This window comes from Akebia trifoliata, chromosome 13 (genome assembly GCF_017979445.1).
Source record: "Akebia trifoliata isolate Shusen 1 chromosome 13, ASM1797944v1, whole genome shotgun sequence".
Lineage (NCBI taxonomy): Eukaryota > Viridiplantae > Streptophyta > Magnoliopsida > Ranunculales > Lardizabalaceae > Akebia > Akebia trifoliata.
Genome location: NC_141387.1, coordinates 28,502,343 through 28,530,175, shown reverse-complemented (window position 1 = coordinate 28,530,175; position 27,833 = coordinate 28,502,343). Strand labels below are relative to the sequence as shown.

Genomic DNA, 27,833 nt, shown 5'->3' with positions numbered 1-27,833 from the left:
ATGAGGTCTTTTAGGTAAATTGCTTTAGTCTCTCACAGACGATTTGGAGCGAGGAGCACACATGTAATAAGTTTAAAAATAGAGAGTCTCTCAAAAATATTTAATTAATCAAGAAGTGGTCGTTGTATGTCTAAATTCTAAATCACTTTTTTTTTTTTTTTGGAAAATGCTGAAATGACACTTAGTCTTTACTGCGATTATCACAAATCTGACGTGGGATGTGTATATAGCCATAGATGAATTTCCTCGCGATACGGGTAAAAACCATCTACGGTTACGTATGCATGTCTACGTCAGAATTGTTAGAATCACAGTAAATTTTGTGTTACTCCAGCACTGTTCTTTTTTTTTTTTTCCACTTAAAATGGTGGAAAGAGACTGAGACGACCTTTGCTGAGAAGAAATTCACTCTCTCAAACATCACACACTCTCTCTCTCTCTCTGGTTCTTAGGGTTCCTTGTTTTTCCATCTGAAAGAAAAAAAAAAAAAAATCTTTGGTTTTTATGGCTGTTGGAGGGGCATTTCTTTCTGCTACTCTTCAGGTAGCTTTCGACAGATTAGCTACCCCAATAATTAAAGAGTTTGGATCTCTGTTAGGGGTTCAAAAGGATCTGAAAAAACTTTCCAGAACTCTTTCCAAGATCCAAGCCGTTCTCAGCGATGCAGAGCAGAAGCAGATCAGTAACGCTTCTGTCCAAGAATGGCTAACTGATCTTAAAGATGTGGCTTACGACATCGAAGATTTATTTGATGAAGTCGACTTCCAAGCTCATCAATTCAAACAGGAGAAACAGGTATCCAATTCTCTCATTTTTCCCAAAGAAATTTTATCCAAGTTCGGGTTAGCTTCTAAAATAAAGGAGATCAATGGGAAACTAGATGATATTGCGAAAGACAAAGATGACCTTGAGTTGAAGGAGGGGGTTGGATCGAGATTTATTGAAACGAGACAGCTACCATTGAAGACGAGTTCGTTGATTGACGAAAAACCTATGTTTTCGGACGGGTGGATGATAGAGACAAGATCGTGGAATCGTTAGTATCGGATGATTGTCGGAAATTCTGAATTTTCTGTAATTCCCATAGTAGGTATGGGAGGATTGGGGAAGACGACCCTTGCTCAACTGGTTTACAATGATGAAAGGGTAAAGAAGCATTTTTCTGAGCTAAGAATGTGGATTTGTGTGTCCATCGATTTCATTTAGAAGGGATTACAAAATCGATTATTGAGTCTGCCACAGGGACGCCTTGTGATCTTATGGAGTTGGATGTACTTCAAAAAAGCTTCAGGAATTCTGAGAGGGAAGAGATTTCTTCTTGTCTTAGATGATGTATGGAATGTAAAGAAGCACGAATGGGAGGCTGTAAGTCTACCCTTCAAGGCTGGGGCGAAAGGAAGTAAAATTATGGTTACTACTCGAATTGTAGAAGTTTCGACGACCATGGACACAACACCATATCTTTTAGAGTGTTTATCAGAAAAAGATTGTTGGTCATTATTCAAACAAAGAGCATTTGTGGATGGGAATTCAGATGGCTACCCGAACTTGGTGGCGATTGGTAAGGAAATTCTCAAGAAATGCAAAGGTTTGCCTTTGGCAGCAAAGTCGCTCGGGGGTCTGTTATACGCTAAGGTTGACGAGTACGAGTGGGAGACGATCTTAAAAAGTGACATATGGGAAGGGGATGAAAATGACATTTTGCCAGCTCTAAGATTGAGTTATAATCATCTTCCCACACATCTTAGGCAATGCTTTGCCTATTGCTCGATATTTCCCAAAGATTATGAGTTTGGAAAGGAAAATTTGGTCCTGATGTGGATTGCAGCAGGTTTTGTTGATTCTAAGGGAAAGAAAACCATGGAAGATATAGGTCGCGAATATTTCAATGATTTGTTATTGAGGTCCTTCTTTCAGCATTCTAAGATCGACAAGAAACGGTTTGTTATGCATGACTTGATTCATGATTTGGCACAAGTTGTTTCGGGGGATGTGTGTTTTACAATGGAGGGTGATAATTCATGCACTATCTCAGAGAGGACCAGGCATGCATCGTTTCTTCTTCACATATTCAATTCAATCACATCTGAGGCTTTACCCCCATCAAAGAGTCTACGCACGTTTCTTCTACTATCTGGTAATCGTACTCATGAGATCTCTACTTTGCAAGGTGCTCTTCATTATATTGTAATTTTAAAATTCTTACGCACATTGGATCTGAGTCGTGTTGCTGTGACCGAATTACCTGATACAATTGGTCATTTGAAACATCTGAGGTACCTTAACCTCTCTCGAACTGACATCAAGAGGTTACCTGAGTCTACTAGTTGCCTATACAATTTACAAACATTAACTCTCATGAATTGCAACAAGCTTCTCGAGTTACCCAGAGAATCGAGGAACCTAGTTAACTTGCGACATCTCGATTTAGTTGGATGTTGGCGTCTTGTTTCTATGCCACATGGTTTTGGGAGATTAACTTGTCTGCAAACATTGAATAGATTTGTTACGAGCAGAGAGAATGGGTGTGGTATAGAAGAGTTGAAGGACATGTTGTATATTCGAGGTGCCCTTCAGATTGAAAGGCTGGAAGATGTCATCGATGTTACGAAAGCAGGGGAGGCAAATTTAAAGAACAAACAACTTCTGCATAAGCTGAGCTTGGAATGGAGTAGCAGGCTTTGTTCACCGGATGTAGTTGATGAGATGGTACTTGAAGGTCTCCAACCCTACACAAACCTCAAAGAACTAAAGATTGTTTCTTATCACGGTGACAAGTTCCCAAATTGGGTAGGAGATTCAGCATTTTCACGTATTGTGAACATCGAACTCTTACATTGTAACCGTTGCCGAATCCTCCCACCTCTTGGGCAGCTACCAATACTCAAAGATCTTACCATTGATTCAATGAATGGTTTGGAGTATGTTGGTCGTGAGTTTTCTGGTGATGGAAATGTCAGGGGATTTCCATCATTGGAATCGCTAAAATTCAAAGAAATGAAAGATTTGAAGGGATGGAATGAGGTGGAGGAAGGGGAATTTCCTTGCCTTGATAAGCTTACCATCGTGAAGTGCCCAAAAATGGCTACCCTCCCAAAATTTCCATCTCTTTCCGATTTAGTTCTCAATGAATGCCATGAGATGATATTAAGCTCGGTGCCTTATCTTACATCTCTTACCTCCTTGAAGATTTGTAACTTCGGAAGACTAGCATCCCTACCCGAAGGCTTGCTGCATCCTCTACACTTACTGCAAGAATTGAGAATTCAGCACTGTTATCGACTCACAGAATTGCAAAGGGAGGTGGGCTTACAAAACCTCGTGTCTCTTCGTCATTTGGACATTTTATGCTGTCCCAAACTGACATCCTTCCAGGAAAATGTACTACCCACCAAACTTAGAAATTTTTCTATCAGTGTGTGCGGTAATCTCAAGTCACTACCGAATGGGCTACATGAGTTATCCTCCCTTGAAAAATTAGACATTTACAAGTGCCCGCAACTTGTTTCCTTCCCCGATAATGGTCTCCCAACTGGACTTAAAAGTCTAAAAATATCAGCATGTGTGAATCTATGCTCTCTACCTGTGGGGCTGCAAGGCCTTACTTCTCTTAAAGACTTGCGAATTGAATCCTGCCATAAACTAGAATCCCTACCAGACGGGGGTTTGCCTGCCCAACTTCGTTCTCTACAAATCCGTAAATGTGAATTGCTAGAGAAACGGTGCCAACAAGGAGGGGAGGATTGGTCAAAGATTTCCCATATTCCTGAATTATCGATTGATCAATTTTGAGTCAAATTCTCAATTGAAGGTCGCCTGTGCTCAAAACTTAAGAAGATAAGCATGTTTAGGTACTGAAGTTGAAGAGTTAAAACCTCAGTCAGTTTTCTAATTTTCTTTCTTTGATTAATTTATGAGATAAGTAATAATTTGGGATGGTTTTTCAGGTGCATCGCCCATAGTACTTCAATTGACTTATGTGATCTAGTAATTCCTGTTTGCTGCACTCACTTCTTGTCCAATAGCATGTATAATGTGACACTTTCAGAAGAATACAATGTTTACTAATTGCGGGAGAAAATAAAGACAAGAGAGAAGATGATCTTCCGTCATTTTTCTACACGTGATACTTCATTGGGTGGGTGGTTTGAGCAATTTCTCCCCAGATCTGCAATTCAACATATCATCTCTATATAACAGATTCCTGTTTTGGGCTCTTTTTAATGGACCTAATGGTGGATACTATCAAGTAAGTTCTTCCATGAGCGGAAATATGGTATTATTTTCCTACGTTGTACTATAATTTTGAATTGATTGAGAGGTTTGTCATTCATCTAAGTGTGATGTGCATGGTCTAACAACAGTGACTATGTCTAAATAACACTGTTTCGATGTCCTTCGATATATATATATATATATATATGGGTTGGGATCCATTGATTCGTGAAGAATGACTCGTGGAAAAAACATATGATCCCAGCTGTGTAAACATGAAATCCAACAGTTGAGATTCATCCTCGAGTTAAGTATCATTGCAATTTGTGTTACTTGGATACGTATAAACCCCAAACATTGAATTTCATGTTTACCTGTTGAGATCATGTGTTCTCTCATGAGTCATTCTTCGTGAGTCACCGGAGCCCGACCCTATTAGATATATGTATGTATGTATCACCATCTCCTTCTACGCCTTAATCCTAAATATTGGGGTCCACGATATGAAATCCCATATTTTGAATTTAACTATTTCTCGAGTCATGTCTTTAGTTAAGACATGCCTCTCTATATCTTTTCTTATTACTGCGTTGTGCATAATTTTCAGTTTTTATCATCTTTTCTGAGCCTTAGATTTTATAACTTTATTTCACAGTGGTGGCATCATTGTTCTTTGTTGTATATGCCTAAACCATTGACTTTCCTTTATCTTATCTCCTATTGAAGTTATTATCAAAAGCCCCATTGAAGTCCTCATTCTGAATTTGTATTTTATAGTCCTACCACTCATATATCTCAACCATTGAAGATTCATTTCTTTCTTGATCGACCGTTATTCAATTCCATAAAGCATAGATTGTCTTGTATCTTGTATTGTGCACATTAATTTTTGTATGATGACCTCCAACTGTTTTCCATTTTATCCAAGTGTTTTTCCATTTTATCCATCTAACACTAATTCTTATGTCACATATTTACCAATCTCCCAAACTAAATAGTGCTCCTAATATAATTACTGTCAAACATTAATTCTTATGTCACATATTTACTAATCTCTCGTACTAGATAATGACCCTAATTTAATTACCATCATAATCATTACTCCTGTTAAGACCATCATTTCTTTATTTTATGAATTTATTTACATTTTTTATGTTATAATATTAAATAACATGTTAAAGTACATTATTGAGAATTATAAAATGTTAGTGGTATAGAAACTTACCTCAAATCTTATCCTAAAGTTTTGGGTGAGGTGATCAGATCCTTTGAACCATTAAACAATGAATTGAGATTAAAAAAATACCTGATGAACAACAAATAGTTGATCAGGGATTGTCGATAATTAGATTCTCCGAAGCAATATGTTGTATATTGCCACAATATATCTTCTATCTTTCATTGTGTCAACCTTTAGGGTTTTTGGGGTACATCTCTCTTTTAATTTGTAGTTTTTTCCTTCTCAGTGTAATGGTTCCTAATTGCTTTTCAAGGTCATGGCACCTTGTATTTGAATTTTTCAAATTTTGTAATTGTCCTTTGTAATGACATCTTTCTTCTCTCTTATTTTCAACACTCTGCTGCTTATTTTTTTATATTTATATTTTTATTTTTATTAACTTATATCATCTAGTAGGCATGTTATATGCCTTGACATTAATGTAAATGGCCTATCAAAGGTATATTATTGACTCCATTGGGGCCATAATTGAGCCCCCCCTCCCCCCATTTTTAGACCTGCTTAAGCATGAGGTATAGGTGTTTTTTTCTTATGTTTGGCTTGTTAGAACATTTCTCAAGGGGCTAATAAACATATGTTAGTTGGTTTGGCTTGCCAACAATGTTGCTAGCAATTTTTTTTCGAAAATTCGGCAAAATCCAGTAAATTATGTACCGGTCGATTAAATTGGCAAATCTATGAATTTACCAGCGATTTGCCAATTAATCACCCCCTCTTCCCTGTAATGACTTGAAAATTCAACTCTTATCTCGAGGAAAAAAATTGAAGTTATGACCTTGTAAATTTTGAGATTATACTATGGTTTAAAAGTAGATATTAACTTACAAACATTTGAGAAAATCTAACATGACCAATAGATTCAAAAGGTTTTAAAAAAAAAAAAAAAATACTTTAGCCTGTAAACACGTCTTAATTAGAGGTCGAATGAAAAAGTTGTCAAATCCTTGAATTTCGTGTCAAATTTATACCAAAAGGAGAAAAGGTTGTTGGAACTAGAATTTGGGAAATCTGATCACATCGTTGGGTTTGTATCGAAAAATTACCGAAAATGGACTATAAGTTTGTGCAAATTGGAGCACGAAACATAGAATTTTTAAAGAAAATATATAAATTTGCAAATGACTTGTACGTCATTAGGTTGCTATAAATACTAAAGTTTTAAAGAAAATTTATAGGATTTTAATCTCTTCTTCGGACTAAAACCCTAACCCTAGTTTCCCTAGAGCTAGAAACTATGATTCGAAGACCGTAGAGTGGGATTTAAAGTTCGATGAAAGAGAAGAAAAGTATTGTCTCGTCGAAGATTTATTGACCCGAGAATTTGGTCGAAGAGGAACTTTCAAGGTTGGACAAAAGCGATCATTTGGATTTGATCATTCGTAGAAGACGCAATCAAAATAGGATTTCTTCCCTTTTAACTTTTAGTTGCGATATTCTTTGTAGAAAATTATTTTAAATCTATGAATTCGATTGTGATTTCAATTTAGGGTCGTTTCCTTCAAAAATCATGCATGATTAGTTGTTTCAATTCATAGATCTTGTTTTAAATTGTTAAATCATGTGTTAAAAATGACATTTTTGACGCCTAGCCAAATTTTCACAGCTTTAACTATTTTATGTTTAATCATGTTTTGTGTCTTTCCACTCAACTAAGATCATCATATGGAATTGGTTGATACCTTAGGATCATAAATATTTTAAAAAGAAATGTATCTTGGTAGTTACTTATAGTGATAGATGTTTTATCGATGGATTGATGGATGGATGAGAGAACTTATGTTCTCGATTGATTGACGGGACAATGCTACCAAACTTATGTAGTGGCTATGTCACATTATGCATGATAGGTAGATAGATGAATGGATCTCACGTTCGTACGATCACGTGTGATTTGATTGATGGATGAATGGTTTGATAAATGGATGTAACTAGATGGCACTACCATACATTTGTTTGTATGTTTTATAAAAAAAAATTATATATACGTACACAAATAAAATTATTTTTGTTTATTGGAAAAAGGTTGTAGAAAACCTAGAAAGAGTGAAGTGTTGCTATATTTTCGGAAGTGACTAATCAATCTATGATAACAATTGATGTCCTTCCCTTTTTGGTAGTATGGGATACCTTAGAGAATAATGTAGCTCATGAGATGTGAGAATTTCTTTTCTTTTTAAGGAACATCTGTGTGTAAAGATGTTTTTTGTAGAGATAGTCGAAGTTCACATGTATTACCTCTTGATAAGCTTAGATGCAAGGAGTTCGCTCTTGGGCTAGTCTGTAGTTGTCAAACAAATGACCAATGTAATTGAGTCAAATGTTTGAACCTTCATCAACGGCCAATTTTGAGTTGAATAAATGATCACTTAATTGTGGTAGTAGCAATCGGCCACAAAATCAGATAAAATGGTGGGATTCCACACCAGATGTCAAGTATTGGAATATCGACTTTCCATAGCCGAGGTGGTTATATTGGCGTGTTCCCCAACCCTCTTATCGATTATATTGTTGTGTTTGTATTGTGTATCTTGTTATTGTATGCTGATAGATAGATGTTTATACTTTGAAAACATGTTAGAAGTGTTAATGATATATTTGATAGTACTGATCGATTGATATTATTTGAATCGTTTTATTATTTTTGTTAGTCCTTATCCGAATGCTATGTTATATCAAAACTTGCATGATTTAAATTTCAGTACGTTTATTTGTTTCAGGCCGTAACTATTCTTAGAATGATAGACATTTTGTTGAGTAACTCGCCCTACCATTTACATTTTCAAATCATACGATTTTAAAAGAGTCGGCCATTGAGGAAGAGATTTATGAGGAGACATCGGAGTTTGAGTATGTGGAGGAGCATCCACCTCCGTTAGTGTGAGTAGTATTAAAGTTTAGTTGTTTATTTTTATGTTTTAGTTTGAGACACTTATGTCAAGGCATTGTGTGCCGATTTAAATTCGGAATTGATACGTAGTTAAGTCTTTTGTTTTAGTCAGTGAAACTTATTATGTTGAGATTTGAAGATTCTGGGTCATGATTTGAATGTTATTAGCTTTTGCACTTTGTTAGTTTATTGGTAATATATAGATTTTCGCTGCGATAAATTTGTGAAATATGATTTGTTATCTATTATTATATGTTATCATGGGATGTGTTGATCATCATGCCTGGATGTTTAACAGAGGAATCCTTGGGATTTGTGTTAGATATTTTTTGGGTGTGACACTCCCTCCTCACCTCTTCAACCACAAGATTTTATCTTCTTCAATCTTAAAGTCTCAAGAATAAGATTAGGTTGTTAGGGAGGTCGAAGTTAATGGGTTTTTGGGAATCATTTGTATAACCCCCAAAAATTTCCTGAATTTTTTCTTAAACTTTCCCAAACATATGTGAATTAAATTGGAACTGGCCGTCAACTGAACAATTGCCAAATCTGAACTTGGTTGGTTTGGTTATCAATCTCTAGCTTTAAACTTGTACCTTTGTAGCCATGCATTCCACAGAAAGTTACTCTTTGGACTCTTATCATTCTTTTCCTGAAGTGTATATATATTGTTTTTCATTATAATGTGAAAAGCAGAGGAGATTCATCTAGCCAAGACACGCTTGCAAATTTGAGATCAAAAGCCCAACTAGATGCCCTCCATAATGAACATATCAAACTTTCGTACTAAGGACATCTTGCTGTTAAGTTTAGTCTCACATTGGTCACAAATTGTCTTATCTCTCTCCTTATAAGTTCTTGGGCATCTCCACTCATTACTAATCATGTTGACAAACCATTTATCCCAAAAGACTGATTTGATTGGCAAGGTGCAACTAGAAATATAAGAAGGTCAAAGGTCAAATTGTGGCATGATACGTGAGAGCGTGACACTCAGGACCAGAGGTGGATAACACTCCCCTTCACCCATAAGGGTGAAAAATTCCCTCGAGGAGATTCGAACCTGTGACCTATACGAATCTAGTGCTCTGATAGCAAGTTGAAGTCCATGGGCCTAACTCATCCTCACAACACCAGCTTGTAAGGTGAGGATTGTCCCAAATTTACATATAGCCCAAAGTTATGATACCCAAGCGATGTGGGACTGTCGCTCACCCAGTTCATATCTCCACGTGCCTTGGCTAAGTCCGGCCTACACGTGCAGGGGCATGTTGAGTTTAGTCCCACATCAGATACAAATTGCCTTGTCTCTCTCCTTATAAGTTCCTGGCCCTCTCCACTCATTGCTAATCGAGAGTTGGACCCCAAATATCACTTGCTTGGCACCTTGAGTGGAACATCAGAGTTGGACTACTAGGGTCTTGTTGGTTTTCAATAACAAATTATGTAAGGTATGTTATTGTAGCCTGGTTGAAAATATAATTATTTGTATTTTTATTGTTCACATTTTTTTGTATCTAAGTAGAGAACAAGAAGTAGGTCTTCCTGATTTGTTTGTGGGTACTCTTGAGTAAGTTATTTCGTAATCTTTAAAATATAATCATCTCTCTTGATGAATTTGAGAAAATTCTCTTCGACCTTATTATTTTTTCAATTTTCTCAATTATATTAGTTCCATAATTGTATTTATTCTAAAATTATCAAATGCTCCTATTTTATTGAGTGCAAAGTACGAATTCTCTACTTGATTAGTATAAATCACTCAAATATTACCCTTTGCAGCCACTTGAAAAGAGTGGATCCTCTGTACTTGATTAGTGTCCAACTATCAAAAATATTCGAAAGGATCATTATGTATCAAAAGGTATTGGGGATAAGACATCCAACACCATTAAACTTCTAACAAAAATATCCTCATCATAAATTATTTTAAAAACATAATTATATTATCTAGAGGTGTTGGATACAAACGGTCCATAGCCATTATGTCTCTAAGAAAACAAAATAAAATATATTTTGATATATAGGATTCTGGCAAAGATGCTTGTCTCAAGATTAAAATGTGGGATTCCAAATATTATTGAGAAGGAGCAAGGGGCATTCATTAAATGGAGACAAATCTTAGATGAGGTTCTAGTTGCAAATGAGTGTATTGACTCTAGGAAAAGATTGGGAAAACTAGGTTCAGTGTGCAAAATGGATATAGAAGAGGCTTACGATTATGTCAATTGAAATTTCCTTTCGGACCGTATGGGTTCTGGGGTAAATGGATAATTTAGATGAGCAAATGTGTGTCTTCGGCTTTCTTTTCTATTTTGGTCAATGGGAGTCTTGCTAGTTTCTTTAGGAGCATGAAAGGTTTGAGGCAAGGTGATCCACTGTCTTCAAGTGTGTTTTTTTAAGGGGCTGCTGAGTTGGTTTGAGGTTGTGTTAGGCATTCCTATTAATTTGCAGGATAGGAGATATGTATGCGATAAGAGCAAGCTGTATGAGATAGAAGAGGTTGCTGACATAGATGCTTGGACTGAGTTCATGGGTTGCCAAGTTGGGAGCGGAGTACAAGTAAGTCTTGATTTGAGAGTTGGTGGTGGAGAGGGTGAGAAAGAGATAGGGCTCATGGAAAGTTAAGTATCTATCTAAAGGTGGTAACTTGATACTTATTAGGAGCACTTTATCTAGCATACTTACTCATTTCTTATCATTGTTCTATTTGCTGAGAAAGATTGAGGCTCAACAAGAAAAATTGGTCTGAGGTTTTTAATGGAATTACAATGTAGGGAATCACAAGCTTCACCTTGTAAGTAGGAAGTTTTTTGTCAGTCTAGGATGGTGGGTGACCTTGGAATTAAGAGGTTAAGGCTAGTGAATCAAACTTTGTTCAGTAAGTGGTACTAGTGGTTCGGCAATGAGAAAGAGGAGTTATGGAGGAAGATAATTACAATAAAGTTTGGGAAAGATCCTTTGGTGTGGGAGTGTAAATCGGGTAGATTGCCTTTTGGTGTGATTTTTGGAGAGGTATTTCTAGTTGGGTCCAACTTTGGGGGAGTATATTCATTATGATGTTGGGAGAGGTGATTGAATTCGTTTTTTGGATGATTGTTGGTGCAGTCAGTCTCTGTTTTCTTGGTTCCGAGTGAGAGTAGTGTATCTTGGGGTATCGGTGGGGGTGGCAATGGGTCGGGTCATGTTGAATTAAGGGTATTATAAAAATTTACTAAACCAAAACCCAACCCATTTAATAATCGTGTAAAAAACTTAATCCCAAACCTAACCCATTTATAAATAGGTATATCTGACCCAACACATATATAACCTATTTAATAAAATTCTAATCTTTATTGGGAAAAATAAGTTCTATTTCCATCACAAAAACAAAAGTACCATAATTAAAAAGAATGTCACACAACCGTAAACTAAGTTCAATAGTGAAAAATGACTTTCTTTTGAAAAAAAAAAAAAAAAAAATTAAAATTCATAGAATTTTGTCCTTTACAACCTTTGGCATTAGATCATGTTTTTGGATGCCATAAGGTGATGTGGTCAGAAAACTTTCCCTACTTAATATGGTAAGTAAGGAAAGCATTTTTCATTATTATTATTATTGGCGAAATAAAGTGTATTTCATTATCACATGAGACATACTAGCCTTACTAAGTAAGACCTTAAATCTTCTTGATTGTCATTTTGCCCATATTGGGAATCAAACACTACATACCTCTAGATTTCAATGAAAAAAATAAAGTAAACTTAAAAAATAGAGTAAAGAATTATAAATATAAATAAATTAGTAAGAAAAGTGACAAACTAAATCTTAACCATTAATTGCTTTAAAAATATCTGAAAACACCCTTCATATTTGACAGAATTTGGAAAAAAAAATTGTATTATGAAAAAATTCTATAAAAAAAATGAATAATTTAAAAAATTCTTAAACAATTGTTGATATATTTAAAATTACACGTTAATGACAATACCTAAATGTGTCAAAACGATTTAAGTGGGTTGACGCCCAGAACCCAACCAATTTCATAATAGTGTTAGAAAGGTTGGTACTGTTATGACCCAAACCCACTAACTTCGTGTTGTATTCGCGGGTTGTGTTGAGATTCCCATCCCTCGGTATCGGTCTCAAAAGATGACTGAATGTTAGTGAGATTGGAGATGTAACTACAATCCCAAACTTGCTTGCTTCTACGAACCCTTCCTTGAACAAGGCAGATCGACGGGTTTGGCAAGGTAGTCGAGACAAATGCTTCTTGATTAAGTTTATCTACTCAATTGTAAAAGAAAACCAAAACCCTTGTTTCCCTGTTTCCTTTGTTTTGTCTTCCTTGCCTACCAAAGTTTCTTTCTTCATTTGGTTGGTGACTTTGAATAAACTCCCTACGATTGATCTTATAAGACATAAGGGTTTTGTTTTGGTGGATTATTGTTATTTGTGTAAAGTGGGTGGGGAGTTGGCGGATCATCTTCATATTCATTATGAGTTGACTTCCTGAATGTGCTCTTTTTTTCTCTCTTTATTCAAGGTTTCTTGGTGTCAACAATATTTTGTTATCTCTCTCTTGGTTGGTTGAAAGTCTACTTCCTTTTATGACAAGAGGAAGATTCTTTGGAAATTTAAGCCCTTTGCAATTTGTTGGAGATTGAGGAAAAGAGAAGAATGGAGGCATGTTTGATGGGAAAGAAAGGTCAATGCAAAAGCTAATTGTCAATATTCTTGGTTTTTTTTTTTTTTTTTTCTTCGGTGGTTTAAACAGCTCAAAGGTTTAGAGAGTTGTTTTTTGAAGATTTTTTTATTTAGGTGGGAGATAGTTGATTGTATACTTTTTTTTTTTTTTAGGACCCGTCATCTTATCAAATAAAATTTCACTTATAAAAAAAAAACCTCATGATTGAAAATTTAAGTGAGTAAGAGATGATGGACATGAAGGGGTTTAGGGAGGCATTCTTTTCATTCAATAGTTTGCAAATGGAAATATTTCTGTCATTGAAGAATAAATGATATTGTGGGATCATACCAAAGAAGACTATGTAATCAAATTGAAAACATTAACTAACCCAAAAGAAAAACTTCTATTGGCACAAAAATTAGCCGCGTGCCTCTCTATCAAACAGAACATTGTGATGTTAGGGATTCCCAAGAAAATTAATCTCTAAGAAATCTATGTTTCTCTAATCTCAACGGCACGTTTGATGGAGAGGCAAGAAAAGTCCTTCACAGAAAGGTGAATATACTTTAATATTTTCTTATTTTTTTAATAATAGAGCTCCAGACCGTAGGCCTGACAAGTAGGGGTGATGCAACTAGCCTCTTAGAGCACCATATATCACCTAACGAGAGGACATGAGACATCTCCCTTTGTGGAGGGATGCCTTGGCCATTGCAGCCAGCCCTTCTCGATCATATACTTCAGTATTATATTCAAAATTGGCCCCAATGTTGTTAGGATGGACTTGGACCTAAAGTTTTTCTCAAGACTACCCCAACCCCAAGACCATTAAATAGTTCGGACTTGAGCTAGATTTTTAGACTAAAAAATTGACCCGTTTAGCCCGGACCCAGCCTGCCTAGAGTAGACCATTAAATGGATCAGAATTGAACTAGAATTTTAGACTCAAAATTGATTGTTTAGGCTAGACCCAAATATTAATTAGCCCAATCCTCCTTTTTCTAGTGCAAGAAATGCTCAATCTGAACCCAACCAAAGCCGACTCGGTCCATTCCTCATTAATCTTATATAATTAAACACACCGGTTCTCTTTCCCCAATGTTTATCCAACTATAAAGAGTGGGTTAAGATTGAATCTTGCACACATCTCAAGGAAATTTTTTTGTTCTTCTCCTTCTTTTTTATTAACACTCCTACAACTTTATTTATTTTTCTCTTTTACCCCCTTAACCCCAAATAGGCCGAAGCAAGCTCTAGTACTTGATAATTTTGTGGTACCTAAAAGAATATAAAACTTGCAATTATTTATTCTAAAATTGTATTCCAAAGTTTTTATAATAAAATTATAAGCAAATTTAAAAAAGAAGAAGATGATTAACTAAAGTAGCCACGTCCATTATTTATTGTTAATCGCAATTTCTAACAAAATAAATGTTCAAAGATGCTAAATAATCATTATGTTACATTATAGAATTACATAAACAAAAATATTACTAACAAAGCAATTAAGTATTTAATGAAATAACCATGCATTAGTAAATGAGAAAGAAACAAAGAAATGGGAAAATGTTTTTGTGTTACAACATATTAAGTTGGGTTTGGACAAATTGAGCAACCTCATGCCTATTCTTGAACTCAACAATATTTATTTCGATTATTTTTTTTATTTTGCAGAACTCGAGACTAAACCCAAGCTAATTGTTCCCAAACCTAACCCTAGGTTAAGTTTAGGACTTGTCAACAGATTGGTTCACTATGGATCAATACCGATCCAATTTTTTTTGAACATGTACCCAATCAGATCGGATTAATGAATAGGCAAACTGAATCCAATCCATTTCATTTCATCCTTAATCTGAAACCGATTCGATCCGATCTGAACGCATGCCTTATTTTCAAATTATCAATTTTTGAAAATTTTAAAAAAAAATCCACTTTTCAACTAAAAATATAGAGGGAAATAAAAAACAAAAACATTTTATTTATATGTATTTATATGAAATTAAAAAATAATAATAATAAATTAAAATATGTTTGGATTGGATTTTTTTAGGGCAAATTGGGGTACATTCAGATATGATTTTTTATGTTTTTTCGGATCGATTTAGACATCGGGTATATTTCGGATCATTGCCAACCCTAGTTAAGTCAACCCCAATGAATTTGGGTTTAGTACACCCAAGTTGTAGCTAGGGGTGTCTATTAATACCCATTTAATCGGAACTGAAAACCTCGATTTCAGATCCCTATTTCAATACCTAATTAAAATTGAGTCTAAAAGAAATCAAACTCAATAGGAACGAGAACAATTTAATTCTACCCCATGGGTACCTAGAACTAATTTACTTTACCATTTTTTCCATATTATAAATGGTTGAAGACTTTCGTAACTTTTAAAACTAATAGATATTACGTAAAATCTTTCATTTTTTCATATGAATTATGTATTCTAGTTTAAAATATCCATATTTAATATAAATTTATTACTTGCAAAGAAGGATTTTAGTTTTTGAAAACAAAACAAAAAAAGAAGTTAACTTATATATTTACGAAAATAATTTGTAATTATGTTTTTGATGCTTGTATAGATAATGTGTTGCATTCTTAAAACAAATTTCTTTTACAATAGTGTTACATGCAAATTTTGAAAAAGAAATGGTTATTTGGAGGGTTACTGACCTCTTGAGACAATTTTTTGGATAATTCTTTTCATTGAAATGAAAGATTTAAATACAAATACGTTGCTACAACATCACTTCTTCACTCATGACCTACAAACAAGCAAATCCTCCTAAAAACAAGCATCTTCTTCACCTATGATATAAAATCTTTCTTTGAAAGTCATAAATTGCTGAATTTTTGTTACTCAAATTTTCTATTCCAAAAGATCATGAACCACGTTTATTTCGAAAAATTGATATTTGGAAACTTTCTAATATGGAAAGTATATAATCTTCTATTTTGGAAAAAAGTATATTCATGAAGTTTCATATTTTAGCAATCTCCCAATTGAGAAGATTTACATTTTTCATTTAGAAGCTTAGCTTGTATGGAAATTCAAGATCTTCTAATTTTGGAATCGGTATTTTTGGAAACTTTCCATTTTAGGGAATTCATTTTATAAACTTCTAATTTTGGAACTCACCATATCTTTTTCAAATTCTAATTTAGGAAAATTCAAGTTCTTAATTTAGAAGCTTCATAAGTTCCAATTTGACAGTTTCCTATTTCCCTATTTAAGGGATTTTCATGAGTTCTTATTTTGAATGTTGGGAAAATATTTCATGTGAAAATTTTTAATTGATTTTAGATCATGGTGCTAAATTAAAGCTTTTTCAATCCTTCCATTTTGAACGGAATCAAAGAAATCATATAATAAGGGGAGAATCTTAGTCATAGGATTCATTTGGCAAATCCGACATAAGTTGATGATGATGATGGGATCGTAGTCTTTGTATGTTGACCATAAGATAATTTTGGATCGTAGTAGAGACTGATCATTTAGAATGGGCGGGTTCGGTGCCTAACACCTTCCGAAACCCGTAACCTGACCCCTTACCCATTTTGGATCGTAGTAGAGACCGATCATTTTGATCGACCCATATCCATTTGGAGTTATTTTCGGTTCATAGACCTAAACTAGGTGGCGACTCCTGCTTTTCAAAATCCCCCATTTATCAATCAAACTCCCCTTCACTATTTAGTAAAAAGGGGTCGAGGCGATTTCAGTGACTAACACAAATGAAGAGATCCAACGACCAATCCACCCTTCCACCAATTTACAACGATCGATCAGGCACTAGTGTTGGGACTTGGCAAACTATTCATACTATCGGTAACTAAAAGGATTGAGAGAGTCGCACCAAGTGAAAATTAAAAAAGTAAAGAAAGAGTAGAAGGTGCTTTGGGTTTCCACAGAAGTCGAGGATTGCTTAATCTCCTAAGGGAGGAAGGGAGTCGATAATAATGTTTTCACAATAAGATTTTCATGGTCGCTTCCCAACATGTGATACTCTAAACATAATTACCATTATTGTCATTTAGAAGAAATCATATGAAATCAAGCTTACAAACTCCCATTTTGCGAAATGAGTAATAATAAATGCTTTTTAAATAAATTTTATACATACGTCAAACAAAATATCTTTATTTTTTAATAAAAAATTAGAAAAAAAAAGTTGGAACTTTGAGTTTTGCACTACAGGTAACATTAATTCAGTATTTACAAGTTGGGGATAATACTATTATAATGAGAGAAAGTAGAGTAGAACTGGTTTGACACCAAATTTTGAATCCCTCAAATGCCCCTACTTTCACATTTAAACTTAATAAAAAGATTGATTTTTCTTCGAAGCACTTTGTAACGACGTTTTCTTTAAACATTATTTGCCCTCTTCTGGTATTAAATTGAGAATGCAAATGGGTTCAAGCAAATACATTCTCAAAATATAACAAAGTCCAGTCTCTCTATTATCTCTTATTGTTTATGTACTAACAGGAAGTGATCTGAATACTAAGAATTTATGCTCAAGAAAAAAAAAGAGAAAGAGAGAGATTTGAAAATATAAGAAATCTACAATTTTCAGTATTTTAAAATGGGTTCTTAAAATTAGAATTTATAGAGTGAATGTCTCTCTTTGGATAGACACCATAACTATTACTTCAACAGTCATCTGAGGGTTCTTCTTAGATCATCACACCCTTTTGGAATGGACACCAACATTTGCAGAAACCTTATTCACCCGTGGTCATATCCATTGACAAGTCATTGTGCGGTCAAACAATGTTTACCCATAGTCTTGACCACAATCAACAACTCCAAACCACCAATCAACTCGATCTTTTATCCAACAATCAAGATAGAACCTTAGTGGTACACTTAGCAAATAAGAAAGAGCTCATTAATACTCCTTGCAATGATGTGAAGTGCAAAGTACACCTCTAAAGCGTCCTAAACACTCAATCGTTGACCCACATTTATTAACACAACGACGAGCCGTTGCTATGCATATGCAACATAGTCTTTATAATAAAATAACATTTATTAGAAGTGAGAAGTCATTTATTAGCTTAAGGTGAGTCTCACTCCTATTTTATATAAGACTAAAAAAATTAGAAGTAAAAAAGATAATTCGTCCTAAGACTAACAATTTTTAAAGAAATTTCAATTCCTTTCAAAATATTTGAATTTTATAAAAGGACAAAAGTTGTTGAAAAGTGCAACTACTTTTTTAAACAAACCTTTTTGAAATTTTAAAAAAGAAATTATAAATAAATAATTTAATTTTTAAATTATATCTTTTATAAATTAAAATAAAATAGTAATTTTTTAACAAATATAATTATATTCAGGGTCATTTTAGTCAAAAATCAAGAAATACTAGTATAGTAAGGGTTACTATGATTCTTGGGGTCACATTGTGGGATCGAAAATTATGATTCGATGTTTAGTTGTAAAGTACAAAATTCTATGAACTTTGGAAAATGTTTTACCAAAACATGTGATTTTTCACCCTTGAATTTTAATTTTAAATTGGTAATTAGGTGGAAGTTTAATACTTGTCCATTTTCAAAACCTTGGATCAAGTCCAAAAGAAATTGTATTTTTAATATTTTTTTATCTGAGTTTTTTAATTTAGAAGGATGTTGTGTTAGATTTCTTATGTGGTAGTCCATTTGAGCAAAACTATCTTTAATAAGACTTCTTGTTATGTTAAGTAAGAAAAGTATTTTTATTGAAGAAAACCTTTGAGATAATGATTGTGCATGACTATTTATTGAGAATATGTATCGAATAGTCCCTTAATAAAATAAAAAATACGGAGCGTTTAAATACCACATTGATCGGTTGTAAAACTTGCTAAATAAATGCAAAAATTAAGATGTGAACTAAGACTTTGGGCAAGTCGAATTCGTTCCACAGGGACAATGAAGATTCAAAGATTCATTCGGTTAGAAACCAAAACAAAGTTTTGGTTCAGATTGATTTAAAAACAGAATTGATTTGTTGCACAAATGAAATGAAAATTACTTGCAATTGAAATTAAAAACAGAAAATAAAGATTGAAAATCTAAGAGAGAAAGCTTAGAGAAGTCAATCAAACATTTGCAAATCATCCATAATATAGATTAGTTCTAAGAGATAACTCAATCCATAGAGCAAGTCATTGCTCATGGATCGGAAGGTGAAACAATTGAACCATTAAAAGTAATCAAAAGTTATCCATGAAAATACTAAGATGATTTAGATTGCCTAACTTATCTTCTGATTTTTCACAGAGCATAGCCATTCTTGAACTTATCTAAGTAATGGCTATCTACGTTGGATCAGACTATAAGCTAGATTATCTTAATCATAAGAGAACTTTCAGAATAATAAACATGTAAACAAAGTAAGAATCTAAAATTATATTAGAGGGATGAATTTGCTATGGCTTTCTTAACTTCTCTAATGAGAATTTAGCCAATCATCGCAAGAATTAAAATTGCAGAAATTAATAAAAGAGCAAAGAACATGGGTGAAAAAGATGATGATCGATCTGAAATTCTTCTTCTATATCTCTCCAAAGAATTACAAAAACAATGAAATCCCACTGTTGATGTTCTTACCACACTCAAGAGCTTTCTCACAAGGAAATTACAGAGAATTCTAAGAAATAAAAATAAAAAATTATGGAAGAAGAGAAGAGGAGAAGAGCCCCTTTCTCTAAAATCAACCTCCCAATTTATAATGTTCGTATTTGGGTAATCGAGGTGATTTGACGGATAATTCGATTCAAATGGCCCAATCAGTTACAACCACCGAAGCTTTTGTAAAAATCTCGAGGACAAATTCCTCGAAATGACCGCGACGCGGTGACGTGGCGCCCGAAATCCTCGAGATTTTGCCGGATACTTCCTTTTTGCTCGCATGTTGTAACAGTAATTGTTATTTTTTTTGTTGGTTTCCGAATGTGTCCTTTTCACCTGAAATTAGTAACAAACTATTGTTAGCCACATTAATTTGGGATTTAATATAATTTATTATTATTTTAAGGGAACTAGTGCTAAAACTTTGATAATCTTGGTGAAATTAAGATCCCAAAATGAGATTATTGGGACCATATCACATATAATAAAAATATTAGTCTATTAAGTATCTTTTGACGATTTAGAAAATAATAATAATACCTGAAATACCCTTTTAACAACTTTACAAAATGGTTTGATCTAAAAATATACTAAGTCAAACAAAAAAAATTGACCAATTCAATATCTATGTCAAAAATATTTTTATCTATGTAAAAAATAAAAAATAAATATTTTTTATTTATTAAAATTCATTCATAAATTCAATATAATTTTCTTTGACTCATTTGCGTCGACTTTCTAATATTTCAATTGAATCAATTTGATGAACATTCAATTCGAGTTTTAAAGTTATGTTTTAATTATTTATATATTTTAATAAATATGATATTTGTGGATGCCGATTTTGTGATAAATCAACATTGATCATTATTTCGACATTTAATCCACAAAATAATAAAAAGAGCATAAATAAAATGGAGAAGATATATTTTTTACGTGGTTCAACAAATATGCCTACGTTCACGGGCTCGGGGAGTCGTTTCATTATAAATATCAGATTTACATAGCTTCCTCTCCCCCTCTTTCTCTTTTCTCCCCTTTTCCTCTTTTCTCTATTTTATAATAGCCTCTAGCTTTTTAAATAGATAAATCCTAATTAGAGTCTTAACCCTAATTAATTACAATTGAATACCTTGCCCCTTATCCAAATTAACAATTACATAACAAGGTGAATATTCATTTTAAATTTGAAATCTTCCCTAATAAGATAGAACTCTCTTAAAATGATGTCACGTGTCCACCTCAAGATGTGCATTGATGGTGTGAATGGACGATCCGAATATGAGACGATTTTATCCCACCACAATATTCATAGACTGAATCAGTTAGATGATGATGACCATACTCATCTCCATCATCATCATTATAGTTATTATCATCATCTATATGAATTAAAAAGATTATTAATTTTGAAAAGAGAAAATAAATTCATTTTTTTTTTTCATTAATCTAAAAATGACCATAATCATGGGGTATGACATTAGAATGCCTCAAATATTCTCAAATAAACACATTTATTTAAAACTAAAAAAATCCCGTAATTATGATATTTTTCCTTTAAAAATCATCTTTTAGACTAATATTTGGCAAGGTGAGTATTAAAAAATTCATATTTAAAAAGAAAAAAAAGTATTTTTCGTATATATATTTTTTTAAAATAGGTCTTAAGGATCATTGTCTCAAAACCTTTAATCAACATATTAAATTATAAATAAACCCTTTTATACATGTACACTTGCAAATGCCACCTTCTACTTAATAAAGTGTGAAGGTACACTCCAATAATTTTAAATAGGGTTCTTGTGACCGACAACATTGACTGGACATAGTTGATTTGATTAAATGAATAGACACAGTCCTTCACATTTTGGTTAATATTTGAGTAACCTCCCTTGACGTATGTCTTCTTTGAAAGACTAGTAAAAATTGAACATAAAACCCCTCATTTTCAATCTCTAGTCAAAATCTAACATTTTTGACCACATAATTCTAAATCCTTTCCCTTGAAATTTTGTTAGAAAATCATTGATTTTCTACGAGATGATAATGAAGAGGTTTAAGATAATGGGTCAACATATTTGGTGACTCACGATAAACATGATTTCATATCTCATCCAAGAATGAGATGATTAGCTCAATATCATACAAGAACGTGCAGAAATTCAACGTGAGTTGTCTTGCATTTGCCTCATTTAACAATCAAGATGATTTATACGATAATTTTAAAAATTCAGTCTGGGTTGGTAAAATTCAGAAATTTTATTTTTTAATTTAAAAAATAACTCGATCTCGGAGTGAAACTGATATTTGAACCAATGATGTAAAATGAATTATGTGAAAACACATGATCCGGCAATGTAGAAGGGCAAAGTCAAGTACGCCAAGGATTGAAAATGAGGTCATTTAGGTATATTAATTTAGTCTCTCACAGACGACTTGGAGCAAAGAGCACACATGTAATAAGTTTAAAAATAGAGAGCCTCTCAAATATTAAATTAGTCAAGAAGAAGTCATTGTACGTCTCAAACACCACACTCTCTCTCTCTCTCTCTCTCTCTCTCTCTCTGGTTCTTAGGGTTTCTTGTTCTTCCATCTGAAAACTCTGGTTTTTATGGCTGTTGGAGGGGCATTTCTTTCTGCTACTCTTCAGGTAGCTTTCGACAGATTAGCTACCCCAGTAATTAAAAGTTTGGATCTCTGTTAGGGGTTCAAAAGGATCTGAAAAAACTTTCCAGAACTCTTTCCAAGATCCAAGCCGTTCTCAGCGATGCAGAGCAGAAGCAGATCAGTAACGCTTCTGTCCAAGAATGGCTAACTGATCTTAAAGGTGTGGCTTACGACATCGAAGATTTATTAGATGAAGTCGACTTCCAAGCTCATCGATTCAAACAGGAGAAACAGGTATCCAATTCTCCCAATTTTCCCCAAAAATTTGTATCCAATTTCGATTACGCTTCAAAAATACAGGAGATCAATGGGAAACTGGATGATATTGCGAAAGAAAAAGATGACCTTGAGTTGAAGGAGCGGGTCGGATCGAGATTTATGGAAACGACTGAGTTACCATTGAAGACGAGTTCGTTGATTGACGAAAAACAAGTTTTCGGACGGAAGGATGATAGAAACAAGATCGTGGAATCGTTAGTATCGGATGATTGTAGTGGAAATTCTGAATTTTCTGTAATTCCCATAGTGGGTATGGGAGGATTGGGGAAGACAACCCTTGCTCAAATGGTTTACAATCATGAAAGGGTAGAGAAGCATTTTTCTGAGCTAAGAATGTGGATTTGTGTGTCCATCAATTTCGATTTAGTAGGGATTACAAAATCGATTATTGAGTCCGCCACAAAGATGCCCTGTGATCTTATGGAGTTGGATGTACTTCAAAAAAAGCTTCAGGAAACTCTGAAAGGGAAGAGATTTCTTCTTGTCTTAGATGATGTATGGAATGTACAGAAGCACGAATGGGAGATGGTAAGTCTACCCTTCAAGGTTGGGGCGAAAGGAAGTAAAATTATTGTTACTACTCGAATTGTAGAAGTTTCGACAACCATGGACACGACACCATATCGTTTAGAGTATTTATCAGAAGAAGATTGTTGGTTATTGTTCAAACAAAGAGCATTTGTGGGTGGGAATTCAGATGCGTATCCGAACTTGGTGGGGATTGGTAAGGAAATTCTCAAGAAATGCAAAGGTTTGCCTTTGGCAGCAAAGACGCTCGGGGGTCTGTTATACGCTAAGGTTGACGAGGACGAGTGGCGTATGATCTTAGAAAGTGATATATGGGAAGTTGATGAAAATAAAATTTTGCCAGCTCTAAGATTGAGTTATAATCATCTTCCGGCACATCTTAGGCAATGCTTTGCCTATTGCTCGATATTTCCCAAAGATTATGAGTTTGAAAAGGAAAATTTGGTCCTGATGTGGATTGCGGCAGGTTTTGTTGATTCTAAGGGAAAGAAAACCATGGAAGATATAGGTCGTGAATATTTCAATGATTTGTTATGGAGGTCCTTCTTTCAGCATTCTAAGATCGATGAGAAACGGTTTGTTATGCATGACTTGATTCATGATTTGGCACAAGTTGTTTCAGGGGATGCGTGTTTTACAATGGAGGGTGATAATTCATGCACTATCTCAGAGAGGACCAGGCATGCATCGTTTCTTCTTCACACATTCCAGTCAATCACATCTGAGACTTTTCTCCCATCAAGGAGTCGCACATTTCTTCTAGTATCTGGTAATCGTACTCATGAGACCCCTACTTTGCAAGTCGCTCTTAAGTGTATTGTAAATTTAAAATTCTTACGCACATTGGATTTGAGTCGTGTTGCTGTGATCGAATTACCTGATACAATTGGTGATTTGAAACATCTGAGGTACCTTAACCTCTCTCAAACTGACATCAAGAGGTTACCTGAGTCTACTAGTTGCCTATACAATTTACAAACATTAATTCTCATGAATTGCAACAAGCTTCTTGAGTTACCCAGAGAATCGAGGAACCTAGTTAACTTGCGACATCTTGATTTAGTTGGATGTTGGCGTCTTGTTTCTATGCCACATGGTGTTGGGAGATTAACTTGTCTGCAAACATTGAATAGATTTGTTACAAGCAGAGAGAATGGGTGTGGTATAGAAGAGCTGAAGGACATGTTGCATATTCGAGGTGCCCTTAAGATTGAAAGGCTGGAAGATGTCATCGATGTTACGAAAGCAAGGGAGGCAAATTTAAAGAATAAACTACATCTGCATAAGCTGAGCTTGGAATGGAGTAGCAGGTCTTGTTCACCGGATGTAATTGATGAGACGGTACTTGAAGGCCTCCAGCCCTACACAAACCTCAAAGAACTAAAGATTGCTTCTTATCACGGTGACAAGTTCCCAAATTGGGTAGGAGATTCAGCATTTTCTCGTATCGTGAACATCAAACTCTTAAATTGTAACCGTTGCCAAATCCTCCCACCTCTTGGGCAGCTACCGATACTCAAAGATCTTACCATTGATTCAATGAATGGTTTGGAGTATGTGGGTCGTGAGTTTTCTGGTGATGGAAATGTCAGGGGATTTCCAAGATTGGAATCACTAAGATTTGAAGAAATGAAAGATTTGAAGGGATGGAATGAGGTGGAAGATGGGGAATTTCCTTGCCTTCATAAGCTTACCATCGTGAAGTGCCCAAAAATGGCTACCCTCCCAAAATTTCCATCTCTTTCCAATTTAGTTCTCAATGAATGCCATGAGATGATATTAAGCTCAGTGCCTTATCTTACATCTCTTACCTCCTTGAAGATTTGTAACTTCAGAAAACTAGCATCCCTACCCGAAGGCTTGCTGCGTCCTCTGCACTCACTGGAAGAATTGAGGATTCAGCACTGTTATCGACTCACGGAATTGCAAAGGGAGGTTGGCTTACAAAACCTCGTGTCTCTCCATCATTTGGACATTTCATGTTGTCCCAAACTGACATCCTTTCAGGAAAATGTACTACCCACCGAACTTCAAAAATTTTCTATCAGTGTGTGCGGTAATCTCAAGTCACTACCGAATGGGCTACATGAGTTATCCTCCCTTGAAGAATTAGACATTTCCAGGTGCCCGCGAAACTTGTTTCTTTCCCTGATAAGGGTCTCCCAACTGGACTTAAATGTCTAAAAATATCAGCATGTGTGAATCTATGCTCTCTACCTGTGGGGCTGCAAGGCCTTACTTCTCTTAAAGACTTGCGAATTGAATCCTGCCATAAACTAGAATCCCTACCAGAGGGAGGTTTGCCTGCCCAACTTCGTTCTCTACAAATCCGTAAATGCGACTTGCTAGAGAAACGGTGCCAACAAGGAGGGGAGGATTGGTCAAAGATTTCCCATATTACTGAATTATCGATTGATAAATTTTGAGTCAACTTCTCAACTGAATGTCGCCTGTGCTCAAAACTTAAGAAGATAAAGATGTTTAGGTACTAAAGTTGAAGACTTAAAACTTCTGTCAGTTTTCTAATTTTCTCTCCTAGATCAATTAATGAGATAAGTTATAATTTGGGATGGTTTTTCAGGTGTGTAGCCCATAGTTCTTCAATTGACTTATGTGATCCAGTAATCCCTGTTTGCTGAACTCACTTCTTGTCCAATAGCATGTACAATGTGTCACTTTCCGAAGAATACAATGTTTATTAATGGCGGGAGAAAATAAAGACGTGAAAAGATGATCTTCCATCTTTTTTATGTGATACTTCATTGGGTGGGTGGTTTGAGCAATTTCCCCCCAGATCTGCAATTCAACATATCATCTCTATATAACAGATTCCTGTTTTGGGCTCTTTTTAATGGACCTAATGGCGGATACTAACAAGTAAGTTCTTCCATGAGCCAAAATATGATATTATTTTCCCACATTGTACTATAATTTTGAATTGATTGAGAGGTTTGTTGTTCATCTAATTGTGATGTGCATGGTCTAACAACAGTGACTATGTCTGAATAACACTGTTTTGATGTCCTTTGATATATAGTTGGGATCCATTGACTCGTGAAGAATGACTCATGGAAAAAGCATACAATCCCAACTGTGTAAACATGAAATCCAACAGTTGAGATTCATCCTCGAATTAAGTATCATTGCAATTTATGTTACTTGGATACGTATAAATCTCAACCATTGTTTACATGTTGAGATCATGTGTTCTCTCATGAGTCATTCTTCGTGAGTCACCCGAGCCCAACCCTATATAGATATATGTATGTATGTGTGTATCACCGTCCCCTTCTACACGTTAATCCTAAATATTGGGATCCACAATATGAAATCCCATATTTTGAATTCAACTATTTCTCGAGTCGTATCTTTAGTTAAGTCATGCCTCTCTATATCTTTTCTTATTACTGCACTGTGCATAAGTTTCAGTTTTATCATCTTTTCTGAGCCTTAGATTTTAGAACTTTATTTCACAGTGGTGGCATCATTGTTCTTCGTTGTATAAAGCCTAAACCATTGACTTTCCTTTATTTTATCTTCTATTGAAGTCATTATCAAAAAGCCCATTGAAGTACTCATTCTGAATTTGTATTTTCTAGTCTTACCACTCATCTATCTCAACCTTTACCCGTATTCCTCTAAGGGTTCATTTCTTTCTTGATCGACCATTATTCAATTCCATAAAGCATAGATTGTTTTGTATCTTGTATCGTACACTAATTGTTGCATAATGACCACCAAGTGTTTTTCGATATTATCCATCTAACACTAATTCTTATGCCACGTATTTACCAATCTCTCAAACTAAATAATGCCCCTAATACAATTACTGTCAAACATTAATTCTTATGTCACATATTTACCAATCTCTCATACTAGATAATGACCCTAATTTAATTACTATCATTATCATTACTCTTGTTACAAGATCATCATTTAGTTATTTTATGAATTTATTTACATTTTTTATGTTATAATATTAAATAACATGTTAAAGTACATTATTGATAATTATAAAATGTTAGTGGTATAGAAACTTACCTCAAATCTTATCCTAAAGTTTTGGGTGAGGTGATCAGATCCATTGAACCATTAAACAATGAATTGAGAGAAAACAATACCTGATGAACAACAAATAGTTGATCAGGGATTGTTGATAATTAGATTCTCCGAAGCAATATGTTGTATATTGCTACGACATATCTTCCATCTTTCATTGTGTCAACTGTTAGGGTTTTTAGAGTACATCTCTATTTTAATTTTTAGTTTTTTTTCCTTCAAGTGTAATGGTTCCTAATTGCTTTTAAAGGTCATGGTACCTTGTATTTGAATTTTTCAAATTTTGTAATTGTCTTTTGGAATGATATCTTTCTTCTCTCTTATTTTCAACACTCTGCTGCTTGTTTTTTATTATTATTTTATATTAGCTTATATCATCTAGTAGGCATGTTATATGCCTTGACATTAATGTAAATGGCCTATCAAAGGTATATTTTTGACTCCATTGGGGCCATAAGCGAGTCCGCCTCCCCCTATTTTTAGGCCTGTTTAGGCATGAGGAATAGGTTTTTTTCTTATGTTTGGCTTTCTTGAACATTTCTCAAGGGGCTAATAAAGATGTGTTACTTGGTTTGTCTTGCAAACAACAGTGCTATCTCAAAATTCAGCAAAATCCACTAAATTAGGTCAGTCGATTAAATTGGCAAATCTATGA

The 27,833-nt window shown here is 34.4% G+C and overlaps 3 protein-coding genes across 3 annotated transcripts in view; all 3 read left to right on the top strand.

Annotated features, from left to right (window-relative positions):
- Nucleotides 1-396: 396 nt before the first annotated feature.
- On the top strand, nucleotides 397-8,583 carry LOC147388208 (putative disease resistance protein RGA3). The gene is given in 7 exon segments (XM_086420439.1): nucleotides 397-987; nucleotides 990-1,054; nucleotides 1,056-1,189; nucleotides 1,192-1,294; nucleotides 1,296-3,851; nucleotides 3,948-4,249; nucleotides 8,173-8,583. Coding segments are annotated over 5 exon segments (3,282 nt in total). The 5' UTR covers nucleotides 397-504; the 3' UTR covers nucleotides 3,793-3,851; nucleotides 3,948-4,249; nucleotides 8,173-8,583.
- A 13,639-nt stretch (nucleotides 8,584-22,222) lies between these two features.
- LOC147388207 (putative disease resistance protein RGA3) lies at nucleotides 22,223-25,447 on the top strand. The gene is given in 2 exon segments (XM_086421399.1): nucleotides 22,223-22,343; nucleotides 22,346-25,447. Coding segments are annotated over 2 exon segments (3,045 nt in total). The 5' UTR covers nucleotides 22,223-22,256; the 3' UTR covers nucleotides 25,304-25,447.
- A 254-nt stretch (nucleotides 25,448-25,701) lies between these two features.
- The window catches only part of LOC147388205 (putative disease resistance protein RGA3), a 48,278-nt gene continuing 46,146 nt past the window's right edge, over nucleotides 25,702-27,833 (top strand). Inside the window, exon 1 of the transcript XR_015171398.1 lies at nucleotides 25,702-25,996. The gene's annotated coding sequence lies outside the window, so the exon portion shown is untranslated. The remainder of the gene's footprint in view (nucleotides 25,997-27,833) is intronic.